This window comes from Microtus ochrogaster, chromosome 21 (assembly GCF_000317375.1).
Source record: "Microtus ochrogaster isolate Prairie Vole_2 chromosome 21, MicOch1.0, whole genome shotgun sequence".
Taxonomy (NCBI): domain Eukaryota; kingdom Metazoa; phylum Chordata; class Mammalia; order Rodentia; family Cricetidae; genus Microtus; species Microtus ochrogaster.
In genome coordinates, this window is record NC_022022.1 from 1,034,123 (window position 1) to 1,047,654 (window position 13,532).

At 55.7% G+C, this 13,532-nt stretch overlaps 1 protein-coding gene across 1 annotated transcript in view; it reads left to right on the forward strand.

Annotated features, from left to right (window-relative positions):
- The first annotated feature begins 507 nt into the window (after positions 1-507).
- Positions 508-13,532, forward strand: part of Pear1 (platelet endothelial aggregation receptor 1) — a 17,673-nt gene continuing 4,648 nt past the window's right edge. The window contains exons 1-15 of the mRNA XM_013349799.2: positions 508-655; positions 7,408-7,569; positions 8,117-8,221; positions 8,879-8,979; positions 9,560-9,652; positions 9,780-10,023; positions 10,470-10,590; positions 10,790-10,926; positions 11,014-11,226; positions 11,452-11,626; positions 11,705-11,825; positions 12,584-12,747; positions 12,834-12,936; positions 13,024-13,170; positions 13,304-13,429. Of these exons, the coding sequence (XP_013205253.2) occupies positions 7,472-7,569; positions 8,117-8,221; positions 8,879-8,979; positions 9,560-9,652; positions 9,780-10,023; positions 10,470-10,590; positions 10,790-10,926; positions 11,014-11,226; positions 11,452-11,626; positions 11,705-11,825; positions 12,584-12,747; positions 12,834-12,936; positions 13,024-13,170; positions 13,304-13,429 (1,948 nt within the window). The 5' untranslated portion in view covers positions 508-655; positions 7,408-7,471. The remainder of the gene's footprint in view (positions 656-7,407; positions 7,570-8,116; positions 8,222-8,878; positions 8,980-9,559; positions 9,653-9,779; positions 10,024-10,469; positions 10,591-10,789; positions 10,927-11,013; positions 11,227-11,451; positions 11,627-11,704; positions 11,826-12,583; positions 12,748-12,833; positions 12,937-13,023; positions 13,171-13,303; positions 13,430-13,532) is intronic.

A 13,532-nucleotide genomic window follows, 5' to 3' on the forward strand; every position in this document is an offset into this window, starting at 1 on the left:
ATCAGGATGAGGGGAAAAGCTCTGGAAATCGATAGAACCAAAAGTTGTACCCATGTTGAAATACTTAATGCCACTGAACTGTTCGCTTAACAGTTGTTGGAAGGATATATTAGATTACGTATATTTTGCCACAATAAAATTTTAGAACAATAATTTTCAAGCCAAATGAGCTCCTTTTTATTAAGTGACCCTGCTGCTGAGAATTCAACCCAGGCATGAGCCACACCCAAAAAACCCAAGTTGTCTTTGCTTTGAGCCCTGGCTACGGTAGGTGGCTGGGTGCTTAGGTGCAATCTGGTAGAGACCCGCTCAGAGCTTGCCTTGACCTCTTGATAGAGGTCGGGGGTGCCTCTCCCTAGAGGGCCACCAGAGGGAGCCGCCGGGCAGGAAAGAGGGGCGTCGGGTGGTCAGCGACGCCGGGAGCCAGGGCCGGTCGGTCGTAAGCCTGTCACGTTGGGCGGCTCTCCTCGTCCACTTCACAGACAAGCGTGCAGAGGCCTGACCCCACCCGGCCCGGCTCCAGCCTCCCCGCGCGGACTTCCTGCCTGGGCCCGGGCCCAGGCCCACCCCCTTCCTGCCCATGCAGCCGGCTCCCTCCGTCGGCTAGCGGACCCGTCGGTGCACACACCACATCAAGCTCCGAGTTCCGAGGCAGGTGAGTACCCAGTCCTGGGCTCTGGAGCCTGAGACCCCAGGGATGAAACTAGGCGCAGAGAGCTGAGCAGAAAGGAGATGGGGTGGAGGGAGTGCGAGCCGTCTAAGTGAAAAGAAAGGAGATAGGAGATAGAGACAGACACACAGACGCGCTCAGAGGGAGGGAGGGAGGGGAGAGAGAGAGAGAGAGAGAGAGAGAGAGAGAGAGAGAGAGAGAGAGAGAGATCCACCTAAGTGGAAAGGAAAGCTACCGTGGTTGTGAGGATTAGGAACCCTGGCCAGGGGAGGGCAGCCTGGAAGTCCTGGATTCCAGTGTGAAGTTTGCTAGAACCTTGGTGGTACTGAAGCCCTGAAAAGTCGCCCTAAATGTTTGCCTTCTCTCCAGCCCTCAATTTCTTCTTTGTGGAGGACTATGAAAACACCGTGCCTGTTTCCTCCTGTAGCTGAGGGAAACATGTCTCCTGGAAAGAGACCTGCTAAGTGTTTGTAGATTTGCAAGTCCTTTTCCACCTTGTAGGAGAGAGGTCAGCCATAGGCACCTATGGCGTCTGAAGGCTCTGTCTGAACGATGTGGGCCCATCGTCAGGCAGATGGTGGTCCTGGAGCCTAAAAGCCCAAGCTCCAGTAAGGCCCCCCTCACCTCTAGCCATGGACTCATGACTCCCTGATTTGGTGTTTTAGTAGTGCTTGCTGCCCCAGCTGGGGACTGTGACCCTAGTCCCAAGAGATAGGAACAGCATGTGCTGGCTGAGGTTCCCAGGCTCAGCCAAGCCTCAGCTCCAGGCAGAGCCGGATAAGGGGTCAGTTCTCAACCCCTGCCTATGGAGGCTGTTCTCCAAACCCATGTCCACCCCAGAGTATAACTGTCTGTGTGTCTACGGGTTGATGGGTGTGGACAGGCCTCCCACCCGCCCAAAAGTCTGCCCCTTTCTGCTCTCCAACAGACGACATCTTCCAAAGTCCGCCACCTCCCTGCTTGCCTTTTTCTTCTCAGAGGGGGTGAGTAGGAGGGTTGACTTCTTCTCCGCTCCACTCCAGCATGCCCTATCAGACACCCTCCCCAGGCACCCAAGATGGCTGCCACAGCGGTGGGGTGCAGGGTGGTGCTCTGTGTGGGGACAGCTGGCAGAAAGGCAGGAGGAGAGGGGTAGACAGACACAACACGGACCCACAGACTGCTGGGACAACTGTGCATCTAGGAGAGACTGAGAGGGGGCACACAAGTTGTGCAGGCCTGGGCCAGCCCCTGCTGTGCTCTGGAGCCGTGTGTGATGGAGGGCCAATCGCCCACCTCCCTAGGACAGTTCCACACCTGCGCAGAGGCGGGATCCTGAGCGTGGGCTTCTTCCTGTGGCTGCCCGCACCCACAGAAGGGCATCTGGGACTCAGCCCTGTGTTTGAAGGATCTGTGGCACCAAGATCCAGGCTGAGGACTCACATCTAGTCCATCTACATGCAAGGCAGCTCAGCGCCCTGCATTTCTATGCTCTCATCACCTGGGAGCTTGGAGGCCAACCCTGGGTGTGGCAGGTGTGAAGTCATCCTCACGCACTGTATCTGGGGGGCTGGGTGGGAGCTGAGGGGGGTCTGTGCTCGGTTCCATGTCCTTCTGCTGTGGGTGCTGGCTGGCACGGTGGCAGACAGCCGTGGATAAGTGTGATGAGCAGGCAGGGTAGCTCAGTGGTGCAGCGCTTGTCTAGCATGCTCAAGGACCACGCTTCTGCTTCCAGCACCACCAGGCAAGCCCAGACCAGTGAGAGCCCACTGTGGCCCTGGGCTGAGCTGGGAGGAAACATGGGTCCATGCCAATGGATGTTGGTGTTGTCCAGGGTGGAAGACTGAGAAAGCGGTGGGGAGATGTGTTTGCCACAGAGCCCCTCAGCCCTATCCTAGACTGCAGTGTTCTGCTGACAGCCCCTAGAGTCTGGGTTAGCTCTACTTGCTCTTAGAGGAGGGACACAGGTACTGACTTTGGCTAGGTCATCCCCGTGTGCCAGGGGGATCATCCCACTTGAAGCCAGGTGGCACAAGCAGACTCAGGAAAAATAACCAGAACTCCTTTGGGCCATGGGAGCCATGGCCATTAAGTCTGCAGGACAGGGAGGGAAGGTGAGGCTTGAGTACTGGGAACTTCTTAGTGGAGGCTGCTCTTGAAGCCAGGGGGCAAATTTGGAGGAGGCTTGAGCAGAGATGGTTGCCTGCTGAGAGGCATGTGGGGCTGTTAACTTCAGTGGCTATCACAAGACTAGATGTGGGTATAGCTGGCCTTCCTGCGATGGAGACACACAGGAGGCGGGGGTGGGGGGGGGACAGTGGCAGAGCAGAGCTGTACTATGTGGTTTTATTTATTATCATTATTATTAATTGATACCAGCTCACTCTATATGTAGCTCAGAATAAATTATCTTCCTACCTCAACCCCCTGAGTGTTGGAATTATAAGAAAAAGCTGCCTAGCCCTGCCAAAATTATAATTTCTGAAGATAATCTCTGGGTGGCAGCAAGGAAGGCAGCCAGTGGGAAAGCTGCTCTCATCCAGTCTGGTGGCCAGACAGCCCTTGGGCCATTCATTTTAGGGGACCCTCCCTACTTTCTCCTCAGTGAAAAGGTAGCCCAGGTGGTAGCCAGGGCTGAAGTGGGACAGCCTTAGGTCATGAGTCAGAATCCCTGCTGGTTCTCTATTTCCTGATGAGTAAACAAGGCCTAGAGTAGCCTCTCTGGCTGCCATTTCCTGATCCAGCAGCAGGCCAGCCTCTCACCCCTGCCCGCTCCTGTTGCCCCAGCCTCCAGTCAGGTTTCCTGTTCCTCCATCCGGCAGACATGCCCACATGCCCGGTGTGCTGGAGCCTGGCTTGGCTGGGTTGGGAGGGGCTCTGTGCTTGTGCTTGTGCAGACCTTGGTGTGAGGCGCTGCTGGGCAGGTGCCGCTGGCAGAGCCAGCGCTTTTGGGGGGAGAATGTGGAGGTGTGGGCTGGGGTCTCACTACATCCGTGTGTCTCAGTGGCAAAGGCAGCTCAGGAAGGGGCACAGAGAAAGGGGGACTCAAGTGCCCATCTCAACATATAGCTAAGCTCCATGATAGTGTGGGTGCCCCATGCATCTGTCCCTTTTGGGGGGCAGAAGACATTGTGTGGACTCAATTGTACATGACAGCCTTGACATGCAGAAGACTCTGACCAGGCAAGCAACGGAAGGGAAAGTGCTGATGAAAAGGGGTGTAAAACCATGTCAGGTTTAAACAGTCCTGGTGATTAGGGAGGCTGATATGGATGGAGGCTCAAGGGTCTCAAGTGCTATAACCAAAGTCACACAGCTTGTGACAGGGTCAGGACTAGACACTTGGACTGCAAAATGGGGGAGATTAGGGAGTCGGGGTTGGCACTGCTGCTGAGAGGGGGCAGGAATTCAGGGATCCTGCCCTGGTACTGACTTTAGCTTGAAGATGCCCCTGGCAGACAGCCCAACATTCTGGGGATCAGGTTCTGGCCCTCCCCCTCCACTCTCTTTCTCCCTGTCAGCATTTTCAACCTTGTTTATTCCCGGATCATCATGGGGTTCTTCAGGAAGAAAAAGAAAAGGACGAAAACCAAAACAAAACCAACTCCAGTTTCTCCTGGATGAATGCACGGGTCCTGTGGATGTTGGGCACAACTGACGTGAACGGAGCATGGGTGTTACAGATTGGCCCCAAGAGTGTCACCATTTAAAATTTACAGTAACCGTGTGGCAGAGTACGTTACCCTTCCCCGGAGCTGGGGTAAAAGGGCCAATCCCTGCGTCTTACTTCCGTCATTCCCATTTGCTGTTTTCTGGTTACCAGCTCCCAGAGGCCCTAGATTCACTTCCTCCTCCCAGAGGCTGGGGTACAGTGAGGGTAGAGGGGCTCTTGGAGAGGGAACAGGCCAGGGCCCAGTGGGACTTGGAGGCTGAGAGGCAGGAATGTAGCTTGCAGCCTTGTAGGCAGGAAATGGAGCTGGGCCTGGCCGAGAGCCCAGCAATTTGCATGTGGAGGTGGGAGAGAAAAGTTGTTCGTTTTGACTGCCTTCAGGCTGGCGGGCGCGCAGTTCCCACGCCTCTGATCTGGTTCTGGTGGCAGCCTTCCCTCCTTTCCCTTGGCGGCTCCGGTCCCTGGCCAGCTCCGCACTCCATAACTAAAGCTGTAAAGATATCAAGCCCCTGGGCTTCTTATTTCCACCCCCAAACAGAACTGTTGGGAGGCCGCTGCTGCTGCTGGAGTCTGGATCCCTTTTCTGCCACCCCTGACTGTGGGTCTTGGGCAGGTTCCTATGTTTACTGAGTCTGCTTCCTCCTCTGTGGACTGGATAGCAGCACTTTCCATGATGGAAGTCACTCTTCTCCGCCTGACCCATCTCAGAACAATACAGGCTCACATTTTGCCTGGCTGTGAGGAAAAGCCCTTTGTGAAAACAGAGACTTGGTGGGAGATAAAAGTTGAGCAGAGGGGGCCCAAGAGGGGTCTCCTGGGGCAAGGACCCAGGAATGTAGGACTAAGCCCCTTGATAGGTGTATACTCATAGAGTCTGGGTTCTGCTGGGACTCGAGAGGAGCTGGAGGCTCAGAGGGACAGGCATCAGGTGCACCAGTCATCCCTAACACCCCCTCCCCGCCCCGCCGGAAACCAGCTTCAGAGGCTTTGAGCATTTCTCAGGCTGGGAATGGTCAGGTAAAATCCTTCTGCTTTCTGCTCAGATTCCCTCTCCCCCATCTCCCTTTCCTATTGTCCACTCACTGGTCTCTGCTGACCCCACCTTGGCTTCTAGCCCTAGACAGAGCAGCTGAAGCTTCCTCCGCAGTGCGGCCCCACCCTGAAGGCCTTTGGGAGGAGGGAAGGTGTAGGCCATCTCTAGCCAACTAGCAGAACTGCAGTTCGGCATCTCCCATAATCCTGCACCCCTGTTCTGTGCAGGGCTGTCCTGAGCCCCAATTGAACTGAACGGGGAGATGAGACAGCACCTGATATTTCTGGCCTGGAGGTAAGGGCAGGTGACCCTGGGAAGTATTTTATGCAGCCAAAGTACTTTCACCTTAAGTCAGTCTTCCTGTGTGGGCTCCACCCACCAAACCAAGCTCGGAATAGACAGGCCCATGGGTGATCTCACAGGTGAGCCTGCATTCTGACGAGACACGTGCGGAACAAACTCAGAGTAGGGACAGAGATGTGGAGAGCCCTGGCTGAGGAACACTCTTGGGGGAGTGGGGAAAGTAGCTTGGACCAGTTTGAACCAGCCCTGTTGGTGGGCACTGAGTCGGGCAAGGCTGGAGGAGATGGTTTGGGTGCCGTGGGAGAAGGAACCAACTTTGTAGGGTGGGAACATGTTTGGTGGTTTTCACTGGATCAGGTCGTGGGTAGCAGCGGTGCCTCCGACTGTGGTGTGGCTCCCTCGGCACAGGGCTTAGCACTGTTCCCTTGACCCATCTCCCCAAGGCCACAATGCCAGCCCAGTAGCCAAGCAAGCTAAATGGGGCCCCGTCACACCTGACAGGATAGTAGCATGGGGTGGAGCCACACTGGGTTTCCTCTCTCAAGGGTCTAGATCCTGAGCACTGGGATCCCAGGGACGTCTTCTGGCTTCCCAGGCCCATGCTGGCATCACTGGTGAGTCACCTGGTCAAGTGAGCAGTGGCTGAGAAGACTAGGGGTTGGACTGGGCCCCGGGGAGGTGTGAGGTGTAGGGTCTCTGACCCATGGAAGGAGCTGGGAGTTCTTTCTGGGTGGCATAACATGGAGTGAAGAGGATGAAGGGAAAATCCAACTGTTAGGGGGTTAAAGCTGGGCATGGGCCACTGCAGGAAGTTGGGGTTCAGTTAGGAAAGAAGGTGCCCCAGCTGAGCAGAGAGAATCATGATCAGCCAGAATATGTGGGTGGGGGGCCAGGGGTGGGGCTGCAGCAAGCATTCCAGAGATACTCAGGGGTGCAAGGGGCCGGTGACCTCTCTTCTCAGGGAAGTAATGACAAACAGATGTGGGTGTCTCTGGAGAGCAGAGCAGGGAGCCTGGGCAAGCTTTAGAAATGCAGACACAGAGGGGGCCTGTCAGCTTTTCCTGAGCCTAGGCCATCAGAGGAGGACTTCCCACTCTTGGGGTGGGGCCTAGGCTCCTTGAGCTGTCAGAGAAAGGTGGAAATTGACCCTTGGAGCATACCAGTGGCTGTGTGGTCACCCAGCTGAGGCCCTATTGTCATTGCTCATGGCAAGATCCTGCTGACAGTTCTTCATCCAGTGGCTTGGACTCCCATCTGCCCACACACAGTGATGGAAACTGGCATCTGATAGGGAACCATCCCGGCCATTCGAAAGTTCTCTTGGACTGAGCCCAAGTTGGCTTCTAAGGAACCCCCTTCTTGGGTCCCAGTCTCACACTGTGGCCACCTTTCAGGGTCCTTAGTATTTGTTTGCTAGGCTAGGGGGTGGTCAAGTGACACTAGAAGTTGACGTGTAGTGAACGGTACCAGGAGGCTCTAAAAGAGATGAACATTTGGCCAACCTGTGTGTGTGTGTGTGTTCAGGGGTGGGGTGGTGGGGTGTGGAGTTGTCAGGGAGCAGACAAAAAAACAAGGTGGTACAGAGTTCCAGGAATAACTAGGGCTGGAGTTGGTGTGCTAGCAAACTGGAGCCACGCCAGTGTGCTTAGGAGATGGGGTTCTGGGGGAGCTGGAGTCCTGCCATGTGGACCAGAGGACTGAGGAGGCAGTGGGCTGGTCTCTTCAGCATGTCTACTGCTTGCATTTTTACAGGTGCGTCCTCTGGGCTGCTGGCTGCACTGTTCAGTTGCTGTGTGCCCTAGTGCAGGCTTCCGCAATGCGGCCACTTCTGCGGCTCCTCCTCCTGGCCTTTGGCCTGGGTCTGACCCGACCGCTCAACTCCAATGATCCCAATGTCTGTACCTTTTGGGAAAGGTGAGAAGGGCCCCAAGCTTGATGCTTGTCCCGGACAAGTGACTCCTCCGAGGAGTCTGTTTCTGGTCTCCCAGCTCTGCCCTTATCTCCGTCTCTGTCCTATCTCTGACCTGGATTTTGACCTGTCTCTGGATCCCTGCGGTAGGGAGTCATTTAGTGTAGACCAAGCAGAAGAGCTGACTGGGGTAGGGGTACGGACAGGACTGGAAAACAGGGCTCAGGGCAGAAGTTAGCCGAAAGTGCTTCGATTCATTGCTGCCAGCTGGGTCAAGGTCGAACAATCAAGTTCAGTCTTCCCACACTGGCAGGTGCGTGCGTTTGTGAGCGTGTGTGGAGATGCCTGTGGCCCTCAGGATAAGAAATGGTTACCTAGGGTGGGAGGAGCCCCGGCACATTCCAGTTTTAGAAGGAGCCTCTAGACAAGCTGGGTGGAGCGTAGGGTAAGGAAGCCCAGATACTGGGGTGTTCGGGTTCTCTCGACGGGAAGCCTGGCCTTGGCTCTCAGCTGGACCCTGTGCTCAGGCTCTGAACTGTTCTCACCCCACAGCTTCACCACTACCACGAAGGAGTCCCACTTACGCCCCTTCAGCCTGCTGCCTGCGGAGTCCTGTGACAGGCCCTGGGAGGACCCCCACACCTGTCCTCAGCCCACGTGAGTGCTTTGTCCTTAGAAGAGTCACTAGCTGCTGCTGTCCCTGAAGGAATAGTGAGAGAGGGCCACAGGGATTTAAAGTGTTCACTGATGGAAAGTGGTATTGGCCCAGAAATGATCTGCAGACATCTGAGACAGTTGGAGCAAACCTTTGTATCTATAAAACCAATGAACCGACTGACCAACTAACCAACCAACCAAACAACCCAACTACCAACTAACCAACCAGTCGACCACAAACAGCACTACTGCGTCTCAGCAGCAGATGGTGCTTTGTTGAAATTCTAATATGAATTCAGACCATGTTCTGAAAGGAAACGTTGACTTCCGGCTGTACCATGGCATATACCATCAAACCAACACTTAGGTCACTCTTTGCACGAAAACTCACATTAAATTTGAATCACTTAATAAAAAGTCACTAGCTGGTTGAGGTGTGGTTGAGGTGTGGTCCTTCTCAGGACCTTTGGTGTTTAGAGGACACTCTGTCCGTGCTGGGTCCCCCATGGCCCGTGAAGCTGAGGCTGGTGTGGGGCAGAGAGGTCACCTGACCCCTCTGGTGCCTCACTGAGGTGCGATGGGGGTGGGGGGCAGAGGTGGGGCAGCCAGGGTCTCAGCTAAGAGCACTGATGGCCACTACCTCCTGGGCCACTGCAGGGTTGTGTATCGGACTGTGTACCGTCAGGTGGTGAAGACGGACTCTCGCCCACGCCTGCAGTGCTGTTGGGGTCACTATGAGAGCAGTGGAGCCTGTGTTCGTGAGTCTTGAGTTGGGTCAGGGTAGGAATGGACTGGGCCCCATCTGTTTGGGTTTTTCCCTGCCCTAGGAAGGGGTATGGTGGGTGGGTTGCTACTGTCTGCTCCTTTAGGTTTCCCGTCGGCCAGTAGCTGTTGCTGGAGTTGTAGCAGGCATAGAAGAGGGGCTGGAAGTGGAGACTGGGGAGACTTTGCTATTGTCTCTTGTTCCCTAGCATCTTGTGAGTCTGTCCTCAGATGGGCCTCTGCCACCTTCTGACCCTGTCACCAGCTCTGTCACTAGTCCCTGCAGGCCAGTTTCCCAGCCTGACTTAGCCCTCACCTCAGGCCCTACCCTTTCTGACCACATCTCCAACCAACTACCACTTGAGAATTCACCATTTCCCAACAAGATGTTTAAATATGTATACAGGAAGGACTCAGGGAGCCTATGATCCCTGGGGTTGCTCCCCAGGTCTTCATCTCAGACAGAGCTGATGTTTGAGGACCTGCAGGCCCCTCACATGGGAGGCTCTTGCTTCCTAGATCAAAGGTGGGAGGGTGGGATGGAGGTATTCTTCTCACTCATCCATTTCTGGCCAGCACTCTGTGCCCAGGAGTGTGTCCACGGTCGTTGTGTGGCTCCTAACAGGTGCCAGTGTGCACCAGGCTGGCGGGGTGACGACTGTTCCAGTGGTAAGTCGTTGGTGACCCAGGGATGGCTTTTTATCCGAGTCCATTGCTGCTACCTGCCTTTTCTGGAGACGTGGTGGAGGAGAGGAGCTAAGTGCCTGGTAACTCCCTTCCGTTCTCTGTTCCACAGAGTGTGCCCCAGGGGTGTGGGGACCACGGTGTGACAAGCCCTGCCATTGTGGCAACAGTAGTTCCTGTGACCCCAAGAGTGGAGCATGCTTCTGCCCCTCTGGCCTACAGCCCCCCAACTGCCTTCAGCCTTGCCCTCCTGGCCACTATGGTCCTGCCTGCCAGTTCGGTTGCCATTGCCATGGGGCTTCCTGTGATGCCCAGAATGGAGCCTGCTTCTGCCCCCCAGGGAGAACAGGACCCAGGTGTGTGATGAGGTCATAGACACAGGACCTTATGTGAGGAAATGGTGGAGTTGAGAGACTAAGATCTCAGACCTGCTCTTCTGGGTCCCAGCTAAGCAGCTGCCATAATCATAGCACAAGCAAGTGTAAGTGGGGGGGATGTCGTCAGGTGAGGCTGTTGAGGAGGACCTGGGCACACCTGCTTGCAAGGCTACATGCAGACAGGGTTGGGGTATTGAACTCGGCAGAGTAGAAAAACTATAGTTGGAGCAGTTGCCAAGAGGGGACCACCTGAGCTGGGGTGAAGGGGTGTAGGAGCCTGCTGGCCGCTCCACCTCCTGCTCTCCCCATCTGCTGATATCAGGGTGTCCTTGGCATTTACCTGCCCCAGAGATTCCTCCTGTGCAGGTAGAGGGCCAGCTGAAGGTTCTTCCTGATGACACTCTGACCTCACCCCTGTTCCACAGCTGTAATGTGCCCTGTTCACAGGGCACTGCTGGCTTCTTCTGCCCCAGAACCAGTCCTTGCCAAAATGGAGGTGTTTTCCAGGTCGCCCAAGGCTACTGCAGCTGTCCACCGGGCTGGATGGTATGAAGGGCGGAACTGTGTGCTTGGAGTTGGGATTCCCAAGAGAATAACGAGGGTGGCTCTAGACAGGGCTATGAGCCAGGATTTTTTGAGATGGACTCTCAGGACCCTGGAGAGGTTTGAGGGCTCTGAGCATATGAGGGTTTCTACCAGCCTGTGGCCATGAGAAGGGGATTAATGAGTTTTCACTCACTCACAGGGTGACATCTGTTCCCTACCCTGCCCGGAGGGTTTCCATGGACCCAACTGTACTCATGAATGTCGCTGCCACAACGGTGGCCTCTGTGACCGGTTTACTGGGCAGTGCCACTGTGCTCCTGGCTATATTGGAGATCGGTGAGCATGTGGCTCCAGGGAACTGGGGTGGACAAGGAGGAGGTGGAGGAGCCCAGTTTATACAGCCGTACTTAACCCGGCACCCAGGTGCCATGAAGAGTGCCCCGTGGGCCGCTTCGGGCAAGACTGTGCTGAGACCTGCGACTGCGCTCCTGGTGCCCGCTGCTTTCCTGCCAATGGCGCTTGTCTGTGTGAACATGGCTTCACAGGCGACCGCTGCACTGAGCGCCTCTGTCCAGATGGCCTCTATGGTCTCAGCTGCCAGGAACCCTGCACTTGCGACCCAGAACACAGTCTGAGGTGGGCTCTGAGGAAGACTGGTTCTCGTTTTAGAGCCACCAGAGAAACAGCACCAGGGTATAGGGAAGGGTGGCATTGAAGTCACAGAAGGATCGGGGAGGGGTTTGGGGAGGAAGCAGGAGCGGCCTGGTTCCCGCGGAGCCTCTTTGCTCCCTGATCGGGCTCTGCAGAGGAAAGGACCCCTGTAAACGGCTCAGATGCTTGTGTCCCCTCCTACGCCCACAGCTGCCACCCTATGCATGGCGAGTGCGCTTGCCAGCCAGGCTGGGCGGGCCTACACTGCAACGAGAGCTGCCCACAGGACACGCACGGGCCAGGCTGCCAGGAGCACTGCCTTTGTCTGCACGGTGGCGTCTGCCTTGCAGACAGCGGCCTCTGCCGGTGCGCACCCGGCTACACGGTGAGGCTGTGCCCCACCAAGGGGAAAGGAGGGGCGGGGTGGGGCTCGACCTCCACTCACCTGGCCCTCTGCTTTCAGGGACCTCACTGCGCTAACCTATGTCCACCGGACACTTATGGGATCAACTGCTCTTCCCACTGCTCCTGCGAAAATGCCATCACCTGCTCTCCCATCGATGGCACGTGCATTTGCAAGGAAGGTAATGGACTAGGGTCTTTGGGAACGGCGGGGGTGGAGGTGGGGTGTGAAGAAAGCAGTGCCAGGGCAAAACTTATTGGAAGTGGGCTTGTGGGAACGGATCCAAGATAGTTCCTGCTAGAACACTTTCTTTCTTTGTCCCTTCTCATTCTCCCTGTCCTGTCCTCCTCTTCTCCCTTTCCTATCTTTTTTTTTTTTTTTTTTTTTTTTGAGACAATATATAGCCCAGGATAGATTCAAAGTCCAAGCACCCATCCTGTCTCAGCCTCTGGAGTGCTGGAATCACAGCCAAAATGCCCTAGTCATTTTGCTTTTTTTTTTTTCTACAAAGGTCATACTTTCCTTTAAAGATGCAGACCAAAAGATAGCTCTGTGCCAAGCACTTCACCCTCCATTCTATAGAAAAGACCCTGACTGAGCCAGCGAGGCCTTCCAAAGGCTAGCACTGTGGCATGTTGGCAACCCTTAGGCTGAATTCAAATCCAGTGGTATCAGACTTAGCCAAGTATCAAGTCTTCAGCCCCCATTTCTCCCTGTTACCCCAAGATGTCCTGGTGGGGTCCACTTTGAGCTTGGGTTTGTTACCAGCCTCTGTTCTGTAGGGGAGACAGGAGGCCCAGGTGGGAGAGAAGACACTGTTGATGGCTGAGCTGCATCAGTGGGAGTCTTTGAACTGTGTTCATGTGTTTTCTCATGCCCAGCTCACAGCATAAAGCTGGCATGACCCATGCCCAGTGTATTCCTTCTTGTCTCCTCTAGGTTGGCAGCGTGGTAACTGCTCTGTGCCCTGTCCTCCTGGCACCTGGGGCTTCAGTTGTAATACCAGTTGTCAGTGTGCCCATGAGGGAGTCTGCAGTCCCCAGACTGGAGCTTGTACTTGTACTCCTGGGTGGCATGGAGCTCATTGCCAGTTTCCCTGCCCGGTGGGTGATCACAGCCCACCTGCCTGGGGGAGGGGAGTGCACAGCACCCTCAGCTGACTGGCTCTCCCCTCCATTTGCTCTCCAAGAAAGGGCAGTTCGGTGACGGGTGTGCCAGTGTCTGTGACTGTGACCATTCTGATGGCTGTGACCCTGTTCATGGACACTGCCGATGTCAGGCTGGCTGGATGGGTGAGTGTTCTGGGTGTCTGGGTCTCAGGTCTGCTGTGGAGTTGGGCGTGTACTCCACAGGAGTACACCCTTACTTGTCTCCTACAGGCACACGCTGCCACCTGCCTTGCCCAGAGGGCTTTTGGGGGGCCAACTGCAGCAATACTTGCACCTGCAAAAATGGGGGTACTTGTGTACCTGAAAATGGCAACTGTGTGTGTGCACCAGGGTTCCGAGGCCCCTCCTGCCAGAGGCGTGAGGCTCCCTGTACCCCACCCCACCCCTTGGCTTCTGTCACTGACTCCCATCTCCAGGACAGTTAATCCAGGGGAAGGTGGGAGGGAGACCCTGCTCAAGGCCCCAAGTCACCAGGCACCTCTTTCCCCAGCCTGCCAGCCTGGTCGCTACGGCAAACGCTGTGTACCCTGCAAGTGCAACAACCACTCTTCCTGTCACCCTTCGGACGGGACCTGCTACTGCCTGGCAGGCTGGACAGGCTCTGACTGCTCTGAGTGTACGTAGCGGCTTGTGTGTGAGCGGGAGAGCCTGCTGCCTGGGTGCCTGAGCCTAGCGGCGTGTGTGTGTGTGTGTGTGTGTGTGTGTGTGTGTGTGTGTGT